Source organism: Uloborus diversus, chromosome 9 (assembly GCF_026930045.1).
Source record: "Uloborus diversus isolate 005 chromosome 9, Udiv.v.3.1, whole genome shotgun sequence".
Classification (NCBI taxonomy): domain Eukaryota; kingdom Metazoa; phylum Arthropoda; class Arachnida; order Araneae; family Uloboridae; genus Uloborus; species Uloborus diversus.
The window spans coordinates 94,564,634-94,586,245 of NC_072739.1; the positions used below are offsets into that span (position 1 = coordinate 94,564,634).

A 21,612-nucleotide genomic window follows, 5' to 3' on the forward strand; every position below is an offset into this window, starting at 1 on the left:
AAAAGGGGTAATATTACCTGTTAAGCTCAGTTCCCAGTTATTATTCTTCAGCTTTTGACAACACTAAGCCATGTTATATAGTTGCTCATCATGAGTGTATTAGTTACCAGTCTTTTCACATTTTTCGCAAAATGTGAAAAGAAAATCTTGATTACGAAAATAAAGTGAGGCATTTTCGCTGTTTTGCACAAATTTAAAAAAAACGATGCACGATTCGTGAGAGAAACCAATCACACATCACAAATACAGGTAGTTATCAAAATAATAGAAACACTGGAGATTTGTAAAGAATGTTTTATTAGTATGGTGTAGGACCAGCTTTAGCATGTCATACAGCTTGGATTCTCTTAAAAACAGATTAAGACAAGTGTTGAATAGTGTTCAGCGGAATTCTATACCATTCTTCATGGAGATTTTGAAAAAGCTCTAGGTGAGGAGCTGGTGTAAGATATCGATTCCCTATCAAATGCTCCAAAATAGACCAAAATAGTTCAATCATATTATGGTCAGGTGACAGTGCTGCCCAAGGCAGATGTTTAACTGCATCCTTGTGTTCATCAAACCATGATTGAGACAAATCCCGCTGTATATATTGGTTCATTATCATCTTGGAAAATTCCATCTCTTTTGGGAAATAAAGTTTGCATCATAGGATGGATCTGGTCAACTAAACTGCCTCTAAACTTGTCCCCAGCAATCCTTTCTTTCAGGACTGGTTCAGCGAAAAACCTCGACATGGCTGCCCATATTATGACAGATCCTCTTCCATGCTTGACAGTTGGAAGAAGAGAATCATGATCAGACGCTTGTGATGATGTCCTCCAAACATGTACCCGTAATGTAGTAGGGAAAAGTGTTAAAAACGATTCGTCGGACTATATTACTCTCTTCCACTCATCTATCAACCAGGATTTGTGAGTGTGGCAACCCTTTAAATCACGTTTAGCGTTAACATCTGTGACAAGTGTTTTGGGAATCGCTCCTTTGCCGTAAATGTTCTGCTTATAATGGAGCCTGCTAACTGCAATCCCTCACACTGATGAATATGAATAATAATTGAGTTCTGTGGTCACTTTTGCTGCTGTTGTTCACTTTTTGAACCTTACATACCGCTTCAATATCTGTCTGTCTCTTTCCCTGAGCTCTTTCTGCCCACTATTTTGCTTTGCCGAGCTTGTCTTACCAAGCTCTGTGTATGCTGTCATGACTTTAAATGCTGTACCTATAGAAACGCCAAAAAGTTGAGATGATTCAGTTACACTTGCCCCAGCTAGACGCACTCCAACAATTGGACCTTTTTTAAAATTTGGAAGGTCGACATTTCACGCACCTGAAAAAAATCCAAGACTTCCAGAACTTCAATTAAGCCACCATATACTACCAGAATATATACATTGCTAATCATAAAAAAACCAGACATTTAATTTTATTCTTTATTACGTACGAAGCGCATTCAAAAATGTGTCTTTTTCACAGGTGTTTCCATTATTTTGATAACTACCTGTATATTCAGATTAATCTTATTATAAATCGAAGCTAAGATGATTCAATTACTATTAAGTTCAATAATATTTAGTCTTAACAGGCATTATGTCCTCCCAAGAAAAACTATTACTGGGGGGGAGGGGGGGTTGGGGGGACACTCTTACCTTCTTTAAAATTAAACTGTTCTGTAAATGGTAAAAAGAATTTAAAATTTATTTCCAATTTCAAAAATATATAAAATCATGGTTAAATTTTAAATTTAGTTCTCAACTGAAAATGAAGCATATTGAGGCATTTAGCAAGGGAACATATTCATTTACCTTCGACATTCCAGCATTTTGCTAATAGAACTTTTTACTCAAATTAAAACCCGACATAACCATGACTTTGAAAAAAATATACCAAATATTGCTCGACATTGTAATTTTTAATATTTTTTGGATCCAAAATTCGGAAAATTTAAAATCCGCAAAGGTTGTGGTCACGATTTTTGTTTCAATCTGTGATCTAATACTGTGAAAGTTTAACAATATCTGCACTAATTGAAAAAAATTATACAGTAGACCCTCGATTTAGGCAGTTTTGATTATACACGGTTTAAGATTTGACACCTCTATTTTATTTTACGCGGATGAGTTTTGGTTTTACGTGGATGCGGCAATGCAAACAGATAAAATTTTCTCCTCTTTCAAAATCCAAACTCCTAAAGATTGCAGATTACGCGCAATCAACTGCATTTTGGCGTGCTAATAATCGAGCTTAGGTCACTGGAGACATTTTATGTGATTGGTTCCAGAGCTCTTTCCAGAAGTAAAGTTATTAAACTCACACAGTTCAGAACTTACTGGAAGAAGAGCTTTTAGGAGTGACAAAGGAGGCCAAAACCAACGAGGATACCAACGTCGGTGATGCACAACCAAAAACGTTCACATTAAAAATTTTGAGGCATTCCTAGACAACTAGACAATAGAAATAATCTTTCTGGTTTTTTAGTGAAGGAAGATTCTATCATGGAAATGTGGGTAAGTGATCATGGATGCGTTAATGCTTGGCAAAGAATTACAGAGAAAAATTCTAAATGACTGTCATAATGGCTGACTCAAGACTATCATAGCCAGCTCCTCTTTATAAACAGAACACAAAATTAATTTATGTTTTATTTATGTATGTTGTGCATAAAAGTCGATATAAGTACACAATCAACTTATTACATAATTAGTCATCACTAGAATGGCACATTTTGTTATCTACGGAACCAAACCCCTTTGATAACACTAGTATTAGGTCTCAATTTACGCAGCATTTCCGTGGAATGTAATCCCCGTGTAAAACGAGGATCTACTGTAATAACTAATTGAAAGAGTTTTACATTTGAATTATAGAAATATATTTTTAGCATACTTGATGAATTTGGAACATTACTACGTATTTTACTTATCTTTTTCCAAAATAAAGAACTTGTTTTTTTTTTAATGTTTTTAAAAAGTATTAAATTTAATACCAAACAATAGCTTTAAAATGATGATTGTACCAATTTGCAATACTTTAATAATAAATCATAAGCATTTTAAAAGTTAAGTAAGAAAAAACAACTTCAAAAAAGCACAAATTGCAGATTACTGCAGACACCTGTTTCGGCGTTACAGGGAATGTCTTTTTCAATGCAAAAAGTAATGAGCTTATGGATGAAAAGACATCTGACCATGCAGCTTAAAAGATAAAAATAGCGGATTAGTCAAACACCAATGAGAAAATTATAAACCGATAAGGAACCAAGCAATGGCCAAGAGCTCTCTCTGAGGTACAGTAAACCCGAAAGAAAGAATTGAATTGGACAAAGATTTAGCCAAAGCTTAAACAAAAAAGAAATGTCAATAACCGTTAACCACAAAAAAAGAGAAGCTGAATAGAAGAAAAAAACAGAAACAAAAATATTCGGAAAAAGGAAAAAAATAAAGATAAATAGAAGAAAAAGGTGGAGGGGGGGGAGGAATGTCAACTAAGACAAAAAAGGTAAAAATACACAAAGCAAGATAGATTTTTAAAAGAAAATGGATGGGGAAAGGACAGTGTTAAAGATATGGAAGCCAAACGTTGGAAAAATATGGAACTGCTTTAAGATCATTAACTAAGTTAGAACTGTTCCTCAAAATATAGAAAGATTCTCAAAAGTCAAGATCTGATGAATTTGGGCATTTTGGGATAATCTGATAACAGTTAAAATCAAAAGAGTGATTCAAATCCCAACAATGTTGAGCAATACTAGACTTATTTAATTTGTTTTTTCACATAATTTTGATGCTCTTTCAAGCGAATTTTTAAAGCATGCCGAGTCTGTCCAATATAAGCAAGTTTACAACTGCAATTAATTTTATAAATTCCACAACAATTAAGAGGGTGAATAGGATCTTTAAGATAAGAGAAAGAAAGTTTAATAGAAGAGAACACCACCTGGAATTGAAAATGTTTCAAAATCTTAGCAACCTGATAGCTTACAGATGGAAAGAATGGCAAAACAACCAAATTCTTTCTGATGAAGGTTCAGTTAAGAACATTAGTTTGGGATTTATTTGAAAGTTTTTTACAAATGGAATCAAAGTTGGCGGATAGTCTATCAATTGCCACAGCTTTAAGATAATTAAATTCACTTTAAGAAGTTCCGATGAAGAACAAATATTAATTGTGCAATAAACAAAAGAATTGAAAGCAGAATATTTTTGATTTGGAGGATGAGACGAAAGTCTATGAGGAGGTAAAGAAACAGCAAAAGGTTTGCTATAAACAGTAGTTTAAAAACCAATTTCAGTACGAGAAACAAGTAAATCAAGAAATGAAATGCAATTATTCCATTCTTTCTCACAAGAAAACTGAATATGAGGATGAATGGAGTTTAAAATAGATAAAACCTCGTCACTCAAACCGATTCTGGTTCATTAGAACAAATCAATCATCAATATACCAAACATAAAATTGAAACTGCAGTTTTTGGAACAGCTTAACCTCAAAATAATGCATGTAAATATCACTAAGAATGGGGCTGAGTGGGTTTCCCATAGCCAGACCATCTAACATAATATAAAATTTTCAATTAAAAACAAAAGAACATTGCTTAAGACAGGTACAGGTAAAAAAAATTAAATCCTCAATTTCTGTACAGGTGAAATGAAATTAAGAAAGTCTTCTATGAAGGCACAACAATGAATCCTCGACGGGAATGTTCGTAAATAAAAGTTAACATCAAAAGAAGCCATAAAAGAATTATTTTTTATTTGGAACAAAACTATGAATTTTTTTAACAAAATCAACAGAATTTTTACTACTAAATAAATTGTGATCCCTAAGAGGAGAAAACACAGACTAAATATTTTGCAAGTTTGTACGAAGCTGAACCAATAATTGGAAACAATCGGCCTGAAAGGAATACCAGCTTTATGTATCTTAGGTAAAGCATAAAATCTAGCACAATTAGCAATAGATGGAACAACAAAGCGTTTAACATTTGAAGGAACTTAACAGACTTGACAGCAGATAAAATAGTTTTTACTCTTTATCACTAGGATCAATAGAAATTTCGACATATGGACCAGAAGAAATCAAATCATTAGTTTTATCAACATAAGATGATTTGTCAAGAACAACAATTTGGCTACCCTTGTCGGCTTTTTTCTTGTTTTCCTGTTTAGCACAAAAGTATTTATTTATCTTATTTTAAAAGTTCTTTATTAATGAAGCAACTAATTTTTGTCATTCAAGCACGAAATTTACTTTAGTGTAATAAATGAAAGCATAGTTACCGCTTGCGACGCCGTTCATCCTGTTCACATTTTAGATGTCTTCTTTGAAAAACACAGTCATTGATATTCTAAAAGAAAAACATGTAAATGAAAACATAATAACCACCCACACACTAACAGAGACAGAGATATTATTAAAAAAATTTATGCAAAAAATAAAACTGAACACAGATAAGTAACTAGAGTAAAAGTAACCATTCAACATACTGGCTAAAATTTCAAACTCCTCTTTCCCCTCCCCTCAAAATTTTACCACAGAAACGGAGACAGAAATGGGGGGGGGGGAATTATCCAGATTTTCTTAATGCACTTTCTTATGCACATGAAATCTCAACCTTCTTTCAGCAGTTTTGAGTTTTCAAAAGAGCGAGGCAGATTTTGTATTACAATACTAAATAGTTTTAATTTTTCTTAATATTTTAAATGATGTGTTAGTTGAGTATGATTGGTTACTCAAATATATGGTTGTTGAAGCTATTTCTATAAATTGACCATGCAAAACATTTAACAGCCCAATTTTTATCTCTTTTTACATTCTTTGATTAAGTAAAGAATGTTGTATTTAAGATAAATTTCCCACTTCGGTTTCAACCCAAATTTGTAAATTAATGAACATGTGGGTAGCCTGGTAGTTAGAGCGACCTGTCCCCAGTTCCCAGAAACATTTAGTTGGTTGGTTCTATAAGTTTAAATGGCAAAAGAGTCTTTATAGGCAATGCTGCACCACAGAAGCATTTGGTTTTTTATTGTAAAAATGATGTTAATTTCATGTAAATTGGTTCCAAACCATCTTTTATCACAGTGAGACTCCCCATAAACCCCAAAGCCCACAAACAAGTTTTTCCAACTACAACACTCAGGGCCGGATTAAGCTTTTGAATCATTCCGTGCTAAAGTAAAAAATTGCACCCCAACTGAACTACCCCCCCAATGAAAGGTCTCCCCCCCCCCCCCCCCCCGACACACACATAGAAAATGATCTTTTTTTCAAATTTTTAACTAACTTACAATAAACGGCAAGCGGTAACTTGATAATTAACATGAATAAATGTTTAGAACAATTTTTCACTTAAAATGTTTCATTTCCAAACAGTTACAATTACCGAGTCTTAGTTCATAACACAGGAGGTCCGACATGAGCACATAAATCAGGAGATCTTTGTTTGATATGCGGAAAAAGAGGATTTGCAGTATGAATTATAAGAGTAATTATTCATTCAGAAATACGGTGTCTGAAGATCTCTCCCATGGAAAGTTTTCAAAATGCGTTCTACCATATTGATACTGCATCGCCCGTCGCACAGTTAAATCAGGGGCATGTCCGAGGTTTTGGCAGAGGGCAAGTGAACTACAGTCTCCAACTCGTCAACTCAGAATTCTTAGTGCAACATAAATGGACTTTCTTCTCCGGCAATGAGAACTAAATTGGACCAATTGTTGTGGAGGTCTCAAGACCTTTCCGGAATGCCACTGGTGTTCTCCTGGTAAAGCTTCACCTGCTCACATCTTGACTTGTTTGGGATTTGCAAAGGAAGAGGTCTTTTGTAACCTACAATATTTCCTGGACTTCTTAGAAATACAGTAAAACCTGTGTATGACAATACTGTCTATAACGATAACCTATCTATAACAATATATATATATATTTTTTTAGGCCCCAGCTAAATTTCAGCATGAATAATCAAACTGTCTATAACGATAACCTATCTATTACGATATTTTTTTTGGTCCCAACAGTATTGTTGTAAAAAGGTTTTACAACAAAGGGTTACAACTAAGACTTAAAATAAACTTGAGAGAATTTAAGAACTTCAGAACGGAACAACGATTTAGCTACACACACTTCAACCTCAGATTTCCATAGAGAGAACGAGAAAATAATAGATGCCGAAATTGTGCCCCCTAGTTGCCCGCCGTGACGCTTGCTTCGATTGGATTCCGATGAAGTCATGCACTATATCACTCAGCGACGTCATACTCTTGCTTCACGTCTTATCGTGGGATTCTCCTACGGCAACCCTACTTGGCCTAAAATGCGGTGCCGCATTCCACAAAAGTATCGTTATCGCCAAAATTGTTAAGAATTTTTTTCCTACAAAACGTGAAAAATCCGGAAGATTTTGCTCATAACCGGAAAAGTACATGAAAATCCGTAAAACTTCTGGGAAATCCGGAAGGGTTAGCAGATATGCAACATGTAGTGGCAGATATGAGGACCTGGAGCGGAGTCGCATCTGTTCCTGTATGTGTACCGGGCAAAACTAAAAATGGCTTAGTGGTATTGTTTCGTGCTTCTAAGCAGCAGACCTGGGTTCAATTATCAGGTTAGGTACAGTAGACTCAGCCTTTCATCTCTTCATTAGGTCAATAAAATAGGTATCAAGCTTATTCGGTAACTAAACATTAGGGGTTTTGCATTCGGCTGACCACCTAGCCGGAGCATCTACCCTTGCACCGCAGAACCCTCGGTCACAAAACTGGGATGAGTAGAGTAGGCCTTGGCCCCCATAGGCTGTTGTGCCTTCGAGTTTAGCATAACGAAAAAAAAAATTGTAGATTTTGCAGTTTGCACCTTTTTTTGGTTGCAATTAGATTATTCAAAAAGGCTCCTTAGTGTTTTTTTTTCTTGACAAATAAGTGTTAATTTCAAAGTGTTTATTATATCAAAACCTATTCTCCAGAGCATCAGGTAATTCAGTTTTACTACTCATGTGAATTTCTGCACTACAAGATTCCATTACTTTTATTATATGCATTTAAAGGAGTTTCATAATGACAAATGATTTCAGTTTTCTGAATTCAATTACCTTTTTTTTTTTTTTTTTTTGAAAAATATATGTTATTTAAAAGGCATACAGAAAAGATATAAGATGTACAAATCATACTTTTGGAAAACTTCAAAAATACAGGAAATGCACTGCATACAGAAGGATTTACCTTTAAAACAACTGTAGAAAAAATATTAATTTGTTAAAGTAATTCATTTAATTTTACTATGCTCAATTCTTTCATCTGATTCAATCAATCAACTTTACTAAACTTTTTTTTTATCATCAATAATATCTACATAAAAATAAGTTAAGCTGCATATTACAGTTTTTACCTCAGTTCCTTCCATTTGATAAAAACTATGAATAGGCTTCCATTTCCAAGAAGGCACTAAAATAGAATTAAAATAAAAATGCTTCAGAACATATGCATTTCTAATTTCAAATAACATTCATGATATGTATTAAAACAACTCTAATACAGTAAATGGAATACACTAAAAAGCAAAATGGTTGATTACAGATTAAAAAAAAGATTTAAGATTACAGATTTAAGAAAATCGTCCAATTAATGATAATGATTTTCATTACGTACAATTTCTAAATTACCATTTTTGTTTTTACAATTCACTTTTCAGAATTAGTCAATAGTGTGCTTATTTCTGAGAGTGTTGATTATTTTTCTCCATTTTCAAAATTCCCTTAAAGAACTAAGTTTTTCGAGTTTTATTCAACTTTTGTACAACTTCTTATTTTTTCTTCTCATTGCTTGATAAAATTACATTCTCTTAACTAGACATGAGATTCAAATATTTAGTAAGTAACCAGTGGTCTGAACACTTGTAATATACTAACAACTTTATTATTATAGTAGATCTTTAGTTTTGGGCTTCCTTCTTAAGGCAATCTTAACGTGTGACGCTAAAGGTAGTGTGTGGAGAATAATATTCATTCACACGTCACACACATGTGCAACATTCTATGCATGTGCATATCAGTACAAACTAAAAATAAATAGCTACTTCGATACATGGAGGTCCGACTGTAGTTAATCCAAATCATATTACAGAGCTTTACATAATTCTCTCTTTCTAGATATGAAAATAATAAAACTAAATACTAATAAATTTAGGTAACTAATTTTGCATTTATCTGTGAGGGAAAAATTTATAAACTTTCAAAAAGTCAAAAAAGGTGAAACTAATAAATACCGTCAATCAATGTTTCTGGAGCAGGCAGAATATTTACAGTAGCGTTGGTGTCTGGTAAAAAATAAGCTTTTTCTGTCGTTAAATAATTGTCCTTCCTGGAAACATTCTTTGATTTTTCACCTTTTTTCTTCTTTTTATGACATTTTTCCTCCACAGATGCATTTGTTATAATGGGCACATTATCAGGAACAAGTGGTTTTAGGGATGATGTGGCAGGCTCTTGACTTGCCTCTGAAGCGGAAGAAATGGACGAGACACGAGTTGGAGATTTTTTTACAGGAAGTGTCTTTGGTGGGCCAAGGTACCGCCTAGAAAATATCAAATGCTCTTACCATGGTGAAAGTTAAAAAAAAAAAAGACATGAATACATAGAAAAGCACCAATATTTTTAAAAAGTAAAGTAAAACTTAGATGCAAGATTATCTAAGCAATTCAGTGGTGCAGCGAAGGAGGATTTTGGAGGTCATAACAACCCCCTGAGATATTGGTTTTAACATAAATGCATATTCTAATACAGTAGTTAAAACACATGAAAGGACTATTTGGATCAAGAAACACCCTCCAGAAGATATTTTTGATCAAAACACCAACTCTAGAAGGATTTATGATCAAAAACCCTCCTTCAGAAGGTTTTTCTGGCTGTGCAAGTGAAGCAATTTCATGTGAAGCACCAAATACAAATAAATTCACTGTAACTGTATAAGTTCTAATTGCCTATTCCAAACTTCACTAGAATTTTAAATATTGATTATAATATTTTTTTAACTCTAATTTATAAATTAAGTACTTAGAAAGAGTCAAGTATTTTTTAATTTAATGCTGCATTATTTGCAATAGTAATTTATTGTAATATGAGTTTAAATTTGACTCTAAAATTTCCTACAAAGGTAGAAATGAGGAATTATAAGTTCAAGGTCAAAATGGTGTGAAATAATAATACATATCATAATTGCCAACTCAGAGAAACCACAATGTGCAAAAACCATAAGCTATATTGTAATAAATTAAGTAAGTCACTTCATATACATTCTACTAACGGTATATGCTTATGCTTTAATGTTCAATTTTCAAGAAAATTGTTTTCTTTCAAGTTTATTGCAGTTTGTGACTACTTTTTACAATTAACAGAAAAAAAACCTATCTTTGCCATCACACAAAAAAGGTTTTTTAAGCAAAACATTCTATTAAGTGACCATATTTCATAGTTGAAATAATTTTCAAACCTTTGAGAAAGGCTGAAAAAAATCTCGGCATCTGAGTAACTTACAAATTTTCCAGACCTTATTTTTTTTCCGAATGAAAGTTCCTCGACTCCTGAAATCCATCATAAATATCTTGTATAAATACATAAATTTTATTCAATAAAAATCTTCATGAAATATGTTATTATGCCTGGTAAGCATAAAAACTAAAGTTGGAGAATGGCTTAAATCTGTAGCTCAGAGCCAGAGTGATGTAAGTCCAAAAATTGCCATTTTCTGTTCATTAGTGTGTAGATACCTATTCTACATAGAGCTATGTGAAAATAATTCTTTAAAAAACATCCATTTCAATATTTTACCAGGGTTAAAAGAGCGCACATCTCATCCTTTGCGTGGCCAGAAAAAAGTTTTTCTTCTTTACTGAAAAATTATCGTAATGTAACTTATGTCGTTCTGACTTTGAGGTAAGAAATAAACTCTGATAAAACTGAATAGAAATTTGCGAATGAATGTGGCAGAATGATGAGCTAGAAAGTCCTCAGCAAAGTATAAAATATATAGGAAGGGTTGAAAATAATTCCTGACCCAAAGTTGTGAATATCTAAGCTGTGGATTGGCATAGCAGACAAAAATGAACAAATGTTATCAAAGTGGATGCAATCGGATTTCTAAATGCATAATAAATCAGGACTGAGGTGTAAAACCATACCAACAGCTTAAAACGCATCAATTTTAGGTCTAATGTGTAAAAGCTGGCAGGTATGTTAATAGGTACAAAAGCAAAAAACCTGTAGAGTTCAATATTATTAAAAAAAAAAAAAAAAAAATTAAGCTTATCAATAAAACCTTGTAAGAAAAAATCACAGAACTTGAAAATAAAAAAAGTGAGCTGCTCTAAAAGAGAACAAAATAAACATACCCCTCCCCCCCCCCAAAAAAAAAAATCTATTCTTTAACAGATATATTAAGGCGGCGACTTTTAACCATACAGATCCTTTTTTTTTATTAACTATCACAAACATATTTATTCATTTTTGCATTATAATTTCCCTTGTATCACTACTAAGCATGAAGATATTGATGATTGAGCTGCAAACTTAAAACAATATCAAGTTCATTTTAATACATTCAGTAGTTTGAAAACATTTAAAATCATATTTTGAAGTAATAAATTTCATAATAAAAAGGAAATCAAAATTTAGTGCAATCATTTTGGGTTATAAAGATGTCCACAAGACTTCTTTCTCTATGACATACAATTATAGAAGTTACAGCATATTACAAGGGCGTCTCTTGTATAATGCGGTTAATTCGTTCCGTGTAGTATCGCAACCATGTTATACGCGACTTTTTTTTGAATAAATTTTTAACTCATTTTTTCACTAATTAATCATCTCCATAGTAAAAATCATGTCAATATGTATTGTGTTGTATCGAAACCGTGTAATACGAGACTTAGAAATAATGTTAATCAAAGGATGTGTATCGTGTTACATCGAAAGTAAGTTTCATAAAAACAAAGTAAAAACTTGTTAGAGTTATTAGCAAATATTAACAGAATGTATTAAACAAAAATGGAATTCTGTCTTTTTTAAAGATAACCTTCGTATTATATCAAAACCATGAAGTATTAAATTCAAGTTTTGCACCGTGTAACATCAAAAACTTGTTGTACAAGTACCGTGTTATACGAGGGATGCCTGTAACTTATTACTCAGGCTATTTCTATCTACATTTCAAAGCTCAATTTTTAATATTCAGATGAAAGAATAAGGACCCATGAGGTTGCTTTCTAGTTCATTTTCAGCAACTAATTTAATTTACCTACAATGGTCCTGTAGCAATGATGGTTGTTTCACAGCACACATTCAACATTTTAAACATCAAAATTTAAGATATGATTCTGATTCTTCGTTAACATTGGGACATTTTTTAATGGCTCTACAGGCTCACTTAACACATAGAAAATTGGCATACCCTTAACAAAAATTAGTTAAGCATATTTTTATGCTTTGCATGATAGATAAAATGTGTATTAAGAAAATATGAAGGGGAGGGGAGGGGGTGAATAGAATTTTTTTAATCATACAATTGAATGTTTTTTTTTAATAATAAATGAAAAAAAACTCAAAGTATAAAATTAAAAAATAGAATGCAGTTCCTCCCAGCAATCTTCCATTTCAGAACATCAGCCTCCTTTCTTTGCACTTCTTATATATTGCACTCTTGCAAAAAATGTGAGAAGAATTTTCATTTTGAAAAAAAAAAATTCATGTATTTCTGCCTTAGCCCTGGCTGTAGGGTGGTAACTTACTGAATAGGAACATCTCTGTTCATATCAATTAAGGATTGGGAATGAAATGAGTTGTGGAAGAAAAGTTCAATGCAATTCAAAATTTTAGGCCTCAAATTTGGAACCTTGGATTGGAACTCTGAGCGTGAACTGAAAATGAAACAGGGTGGCAACAGGAACTGTGAAAAAAAGTTCCCTGACTTTTCCCTGATTTACGTTACCAATGATAATGGTTTCCTTCCTTTGCTCCACTTGAAATCCATTGTATGTTTGTATAAAATGCAGTATTTTAAACGTTTTAAGTTGTGTAAAGTTGTTAAACTAAAGATATATTTTAAAAAGATGCTACTTTTTTAATAAAATGATTAAAAAAAACAGATCAAGTCAACATTTTGGAGGGGAAACAAACCCTACAAAACAGTATATTAAATTTTTCTACATGGAAAGGTTATAGAAAATTTAAAAAAAAAAAACTTTACTTTCAGAAACCACTTAGCATAAGAATTTTAAGAAGCTATTAAAATCACTCTTAAAAACATATGTGTATTTATGATAGAACTAAAAAGCAATTGAAATTAATTTGAACTAAATTTTCAAAAATGTATAATAATTGTTGCAAGAATAACAAGTAATAGTGAAAGAATAGAAAAATGTAGTATAAATTGACATATTTATGCAAAACAGATGAAACCATTAGACATCCATTCATAGGAAGCTTTTCTCTAATCAAGAACATAGGTTTTAATGACTGAATACAGCATTTTAACTATAAAAAATAAAGATATTTACTTAAGTACACAAGTCAACTCTATTTCAAATGATTTCAGTACGTAACGAAAAAAAATCTTAAGATTGTTTTTGTACCAAACAACTTTGAAATGCAAAGGGAAAAAAAGCAATTAGTTAATTTCAAAATATATAACAGATGAATAAAACTTGGTTATAAAATGAAAGAATCATTTAAGTCTGGGGCAGTTCTCAAAAGGTGGGAACAAAAAAGTTAACTTTGAGCAATTTCAAAAATTTTCGAATTTGACATCAATTTTGCTTTTATTCTATAGTATGCATACCTAGAACACAATATATGAACATGAAAAGACAGCAGGTATTTGTAAAAATTGTTAATTAGCAAATTAAATCAGCAGTCTGTAGGTAACAGATTTTGGACATTGTTGTCCTGTAGGTAACGGATTTTGGACATCATCATAACGTAAGTTTCACCATTTTTGACAATTGTTAATCCGATTTTTAACTTTTCCCATGAAAATTTTATTTACTACTTTTTAAATTTTGCAATTTAATAATAAAGAGGATATTAATGAAATACTTGAATGGCTATACATGCTGCTCCTTACATATAATAAAGTTTTGGAATGATTTTGAAGAAATTGATGCAAGGTTAAAAAAAAGCTTCAAATTAAAAATAATACAATTGTAAAAAGTGACATCAGTTTTAATAATGAATATTTTTTCTAATGTCATAAGAATTAAAATGATGTCTAAAAAAATTATTGAAGAAAGAAATTCGTATTTCTATTTGGAGATCGTTAAATTATGTTTCCAAAAGAAAGAAGAGAAAAAGAATTCTAAAATAATAAAAGCGGAAAATTTTTTATTAATTTGAATTTTTGGCATCTTGAATTTAAATTATGTTTTTCGCAATCACGAGCGTGTGTGTGTATGTATGCGCGTGTGTGTTTGTGTAGGCGCATGTGTGTGGGTGCGTGTGTGTGAGTGAGTGTATGTATGTGTGTGAGTGTTGTGTATGCAGTGCTGTACGTGTACGCGCGCGTGTGTGTAGGCGTTCGTGTGTGTGTATGTACGCATGTGTTTGTGTGTGTGCAGGCATGAGTGTGTGTATGTGTGTGTGTAGGAGTGTGTGTATGTGTAGGTGTGTGTATGTATGCGTGTATGTGTAGGATATGGACGCAACCTGGACACGGTTTTCGCAAGAGGAGCAGCATCGTGAGGCGGCCGGCTGACGGTGATGCTGCAGAGGGTGCTGGTGGGAAAATAAAATCAGCGTAACGCCAAAAACAGTCAAATGAGAACAATTGATTGTTCAAAAAAAAAAAAAAATTGCTAGCGCAGGTGATAAAGTAGCCAAAACTGGTACAGCCTGACGATAAACTACATTTGTCAAATTGGAATTCCCCTCTGGTAACTTTTAGCTTATCTTATACTGCGTTGTCGCCAACGGAGGTTTGCTTGGCAATTTTAGCGCAAAATGGCTTTCGGTTCGATCATAACCAGCCATGTTTCTAGTGTAATTTATGTATTGTTCAATGTGTAACATATTAATTATGCAAAATACCAATGGATTAAAGAAGATAACATTATAATAACGTTTTTTATTGAGGTTAGAAGACAGTAGATCATCAAAAATTATGAATAAATGGACAGAATTATCGGTGTCAAGATCGTAACGCCATTTGGACATCTCACATGTACGTTTAAAAAAATTATTTTTCTTCTAAGATACTGCATAAAAGCTTATGAAAACACTTTTAAACAATTAAAAATTGATTCTGAGGCTCGATAAACACCTTTAAAATGAAAACATCATATACTTAGTTCTCAAAAAATAGCATTGTAAAGATCGTAAATTTTGGACATGCATCAAATTTCAAACTTACTATTTTCTAAAATTGTTTACAAAGTGAATAATCTGTCTTTACTTTTGTTATTTGTGTAAAATATTAACAAAAAATTATTCAGTGTAAGATTCATACCTTTAAATTTTTTTTGAAACGTATGGAAATAATTTTAAAAAATTTTTCTTTAATGGTACATTTGCTCAGTTAACGTTTTGGTATGTCCAAAATTGCGCCTTTTAGCAAAGAAAATATTTCTTTAAGGGCATTTAAAGAGCATTTTTTCCATAATTTATGTCAATTCTTGTCTCTATACAGTATTATAATTTAACTCGAAAATTTTTGAGTTAATTAAAATGTAAGTTATTTGGTGTTGAAGCTTCAAAGTTGAGGTCTGTGTTTGCTCCCACCTTTTGAGAACTGCCCTCTGAAGAAAAAAAAACCTTTATAATCTGCCGCGACAACAAATAGTATAACGGCAAAAAGAAAGTTTTCTTTTGATTGAAAGTTCAATTTTAGCAATTAAATTAAAAACAAGAAGTAATAACTTTTAAGCTTTTATCAGTATTAATTCAAAAACCAAAGATTTCTTCTTGAAATCGTGATTACAATATGCTAATTACTTTGAGACAATGGAATAATGGCAAAGGAGCTAAGGCATTAATGAAAGCTTCCTCTTTGCCTGTATGGTTGTTTATTTTATGTAGCATCAAAAGCGTAAAAGAAAATTTCAAGCTAGGTAAAATAAACAACCTAACAGACACAGAAGCAATCTTAGGAAGTTCATCCTGTGGTTAATAAGTAAGATTCAATACTTCAATGTTGAGGAAAAAATATGAACAAATGTGTGGCAGTGTATAATCGCACCCCATTAACTTTTTTTTGAACAGATAATTGGCGGAAAATGCGTAGGGAATTAGAGTGCTTAATTTTGTAAAGCAAAAAAAAAAATTATTTTCTTCATAAAATCAATTTTCCCTGATTTTCCGTTATTTTTTGAAATTCCCTGATAATTCACTGATTAATAAGGTTCCCTGACTTTTCCCTGATATGTCCCTCCTGATGAAACTTTTAGTCATAAAATCTGCATAACAATTGTTCATTTCTAATTCTAACACTGGATTTGGGATAGTCATAAATCATAAACATATTTAGAGAGAAATGAGATGCTTCTTTTATGAATTCCATTAAATAAAATGAATTTGGCTCCATCTTAATAGCCAAAATTTTATTTTCACGTATTAATCTTTGACAATTTATTTACGACTTAACTTTACAAAAAAAAAAACCTCTATGGAAAATCAGTAATTTAAAGCAGTCCCATCAGAAACAAAATCTAGGAAAATATAAACATCCTATTACATTCTATAGCAACTAAATATTGAAATTTACGGAAGATAACAAATTATTGTTCAAAATCTAAACTTACCTTTTAAGAGCTCTTGAAGGAACTGTTTTTGATCGTCTTCCGAAGTAGCGTGTGACAAGATTAACAGCAGTTCCATGAGTATTTTGAGTTTCATTTGGAGGTGGAATAGGTTGCACCACAGGAGCTGGTTGTGAATCTGTTTCAGATATATTTCCTAAACTCTCCTCATCAGACTTCTGAAATTTCTTTTTTTTAGTATCAAGGTGATGTTCCCGGCGTTGAAGGCGAGCACGCAGCTAAAAAGTTTGTAGATCTTTTAAAATCTGTTTAAAAACTACATGAATATTTACCCTAACTACAAAAAATCTCTAAAAATACAAATAATAAATAATTGACAACAGAAATGGGGCATTAAAAATTGAAGATGTTAAGCGACTCAGAAGCACTGTCAAAATGTAAGCAGTAGCAGTGGTGTATACTCAGCGTCAGTGTAACGGGTACGCACCTTGATTTATTTGCAACTAATGTTGAAAGAACAAAAATATGCAACAGAGTTTGCTTTGCCCATGTTTCTCCCAGGCAATTTTAGGAGGACAACCATCCTTGCCCCTGTAAAATTTATCAACACCTGATCACAAAAGCAAATTTTCTTCATGGAAAGGTAAAAATTCTAGCAGCATGGTATTGGAAATGTAATCTCTTTCCCCTTATTCACTAGAATGGGTGTGGGAAGATTATGCAACAAAACTTTTGCCTTTCTTTCTTCAAAATTCAGTTGAGAATTTCCAGAAGTGCTTCTTTAGATCACTATTTACATATGTTGTGCTTGTTTGAACACATATGAAAATTCGGTTTAACTCAGGCTCAAATTGTGACCCTTTCCTTAAGTTACTGATTCTGATAATTTTTTTCCAAGATGGGCCTACCTACACTGCAAAATTTTGCCTGCCCCAATATAGTAAGCTAACTTGGGAGTTTTATTGGAATAAGTCGATTAATAGTCCATTGTTTTGCCCCACTTTTAAAACGTGCAGTATTGAATCAGCACATTCAAATAAAAAATCTTATATATCACATGATAGTAAGTTTTTAACAAGTATACAAAAACAAATATTGTTACAATGTAAAATAACAAATATTGTTATTTTATTCACGAGTTTTCCTCACTTTCTTAAAATTAGTCATTAGTTCGCGTGCGATAACGACAAGTAATCAAAAATGAGATTAGAAATAAATAAACAATATTCAAGAGATGCATGGCAGCTTTCCAAAAAATAATAATAATAATAATAGTCAATCTCAAAATAAAAACTTTGTGTAGTAGTACATTTTTTTTTTTTTTTTTTTTTTGCATAGTTAACTCAATTAGAAACAATCTGTCACAGTAAAATTTATTTGCAGTTCAGTAAAAAAAAGGCAAAAAATGTAAAACATAAATCGCGTATTTTAGAAGTGCACGATGTATATTGCAATTATTATTATTTTTATTTTAAGTATATGAGAAAGTATTCTTCCGTGTTATTCATACGTTCTGTGTTTGATGTCGAACAGTGGTTTTTATTACTTTAATTTTTATTATAAATTATTGGCTAGGCTTAACACAAAGCATGTTTCCAATAAATGAATAGTTGATGATAAATGAAACAGTATATTCTCCATATTGATTGGCCATTGAAGTTGAACGTGCGCACAGAACACAATTCGGATCCTTAGGCAATATAATCCCGTTTGTTGTTATACAATGGGTCGGGACAAACAAAACTCACCGTCTCATTCTCTTGCCTCGTGCTCATAATCTGCCTATCTTTAACCACACTGTCTTCCTGCAGGTGCCTGATAAGTTCCAATTGTACGACCACCATTTCTCGCAGGCGTTTGTTCTCCAAAGAGAGTACCTTCGGCCTGTTGTGACGGTGTTTAATGGCGGCAGCGCGAAGCAGCAAAACAGCAGCGGAATTCTTTCTTGGTTTCCCGCCTTTTCTCTTTTTCCTAGAGATTTCTCCACTATTCGCGTAGATATGGTCCGTGTGACACAAAGCTGGCGGGGAAGAAATTACTTTCGTACATGAGATATGATCATGAATTGCTGCAGCTAGGCTCATTTCTTGCGTCGCATTTCCATTAATCGGCAACGTCGTATGGGACCTCGCCATTTTATTTCGGCGGTGAATGGGCTGCCGAACTTCAACCAGATTCGGATCTTCAGTTCCAACCGTCTGTTTCATGGTCGAGTGCTCATTTGAATGCAAGGGCGGCGAGCTTTTTCATTTCTTGGCATTTAAACATCAGTCAAAATTCTTTTTGTTGCAGCTGGCATATAACAAAGAACGTCAGACTATTCCGCATGACAGCCATGTCGTGTGTTATGTTTTGAATGACGTCAATTCTTAACAGGCGTTGTGATTGGTTAACTCGTTCCATTTCTCCACGCGCTTTTTGGGACATTTAAAAAAATTCATGAGCAATTTACCTAGTACATTAATTTGCTTCAATTAAGCATAGCAAAGATATTTTGAAAAAAACCAACAAATTCAGCGGAAGCATCAAAACGAATAGCTATAATCTTTTACCAAATAAGAACAAAAAGTGAAGCTTTATTTATTTATTTAATTTTTTTTCTGATTGCAGTTCTTATTACTAACTTTCGCGACAATCTGTCAGTTGTGTGTGTGTATCTTTTAGCAAGCCAAAATTTTGTTTTTCATGCGTTCAACATTTTCAGTTTTTTTAATACTGTAAATGTAAAAAATTACAACAATTGCTGACCTAAAATTTTTTAGAATGTTAGTATGTTTTTATAAATTACCAAGATGGAGGTGGAAAATATTTTATACTTACCTGTTTTTTGCGACTTGTTCTTTGCATGAAAATATCGGGCTGCAACTTTTTGTTCGAAGAAAAAAATTGCAGAATTTTCTTTATTTTTTCTGCCAAAGAATTTTTGCAACAATTAATGCATCTTTGTTTTGGCGATTTTTTTTTTTTTTTTTTTTTTTGATGCTAATTCCTCAAAATTGATTGATTTTTTTTATTACTTTATAAATTATTGAAAATTCTTAATTAGAACTTTGTAAAATTTTCTTAAAAATCAATTCGCAACTCCAGAGCTCGAATACGCTACCTTGTGGTTATTAACAATACTAAAGAAAAAGGTAAAACATTCCATTCCACGTGTTTTCTTTGCGGTAAATTACAGGTTTCAGATAGTTTTTGATGTAATGTAATTTCAGAAGAATAGAAAAGAAAATCTTCTCACAAACACGATGAAAAATTACTGTCATTCACTAAGCGTCAAATCGAGTTATAAGTTACGGCATTTGTTTGTTTTACCTTTTTCATCCTCCATTATGCCCCCCTATAGTTTATTGGAGTTGCGAATAGCAGAGTGTCGGCAAAGACGAGTAAATATCAGCAGTGGATTAATAATGATTACAATCAGGGCTAAATCTGCAAAAAAAAAAAAAAAAAAAACTGTAGAAATTCAATTGCCTGCAAAATATAGTCGAGAAATTTTTAGATAGAAAGAAGGAGAGAGAAATTTAAAACATATATAATCAAAGTGAATTTTTCTTTTTTATATAGAACTTATTATCGGTCTAGAAATTATAATAAGAAGGACAGCAAATCCCCAAAAAATTGGGTCGTTTCCGAAATTTTAAAAGTATTTTTTTCTCTGAAAGAGCATGCTTAAAAACATATGTTTTAATCATTTTTTAAATAATTTATAGAAGTTTTTTTTTAACAATTATTTCTATCGGTGTGCAGATTCAGATTCTTTTTTACGCTTCTGCAAATGACATCACAAGTGATGAAATACCATTCACCGATACCATTAGCACAGAGTGGAATATTTAATTTGCCTTTTTATTCATATGTAGTGGCAAAGATATGGATGGTAGCAAGCGTGGAGCGCAATATTTAATTCGCTCCTGAATTATCATACCTGGAAGTGGGGTAGACAGCAAGCATAAGCATTCAGCGCGCCATTGGAATGAGCGCTAATGTACATCACTATTGACGTCAAAAAGAACACGCCTTGTTTAAAAAATCGAACATTTTAAAAAATTAATTGAAAATTAAATGTTGGGAAAATGAAAGTATTTGCTGGGTCCATGTTATATTTTTGCTAATTCTATTCTCAGTGACTAAAAGAAATACTTTTGACTGAAGAAAACAAGCCCATTAAGAAGTTCTCAATATGACTAGTAAATGGAAAAATCAAACACAAGACGCAACGCAACGCCAGCAAACAAATATTTTAAATTCAAATAATTCTAGGCAATATATATATATATATATATATATATATATATATATATATATATATATATATATATATATATATATATATTTATATATATATATATATATATATATATATATATATATATATATATATATATATATATATAATAGCTATTATGAAGGGAAAAAAACTTTTGTGAAGAAAGGGAACTTGTTTATAGAGCCCGTCAAACTCCCCGATGAGTAATTAAAAACAGGAAAATTCAAAATTAGGAAGTGCACGATTCTCAACATGGTAATATGCACTATTTTATTTGTAGGAAGAAAGGGGCCGTTCCCCGAAATATTTATTTTATTATTTTAGAAATAATGTGAATTTACAACAAATTGACTTCAAACAATCTTTATATATATATATATATATATATATATATATATATATATATATATATATTTATTTATTTATTTAGCGGCCCTGTGCGAAATTTGTTTTAATAATAGATAAATAATAATTTTTGTTATTTATTTATTCTTTCTCAAAACATAACCCGCTGTATTGTGTCACCCAGCTGTATAATTTAGTTCAATATTTTTATAAGTAATTACAAAATTATTATGAAGAAATGTGACACAAATTATGGTTACAAAGAA

At 32.0% G+C, this 21,612-nt stretch overlaps 1 protein-coding gene across 1 annotated transcript in view; it reads right to left on the bottom strand.

The window, feature by feature from the left end:
• LOC129229697 (male-specific lethal 1 homolog) overlaps positions 1–19,060 on the bottom strand; it is a 33,932-nt gene extending 14,872 nt beyond the window's left edge. Inside the window, exons 1-5 of the mRNA XM_054864060.1 lie at positions 18,483–19,060; positions 16,777–17,012; positions 9,259–9,566; positions 8,383–8,438; positions 5,280–5,347 (exon numbers count right to left, since the gene is read on the bottom strand). Coding sequence (XP_054720035.1) covers positions 5,280–5,347; positions 8,383–8,438; positions 9,259–9,566; positions 16,777–17,012; positions 18,483–18,941 — 1,127 coding nt within the window. The 5' untranslated portion in view covers positions 18,942–19,060. The remainder of the gene's footprint in view (positions 1–5,279; positions 5,348–8,382; positions 8,439–9,258; positions 9,567–16,776; positions 17,013–18,482) is intronic.
• Between the last annotated feature and the right edge of the window lie 2,552 nt (positions 19,061–21,612).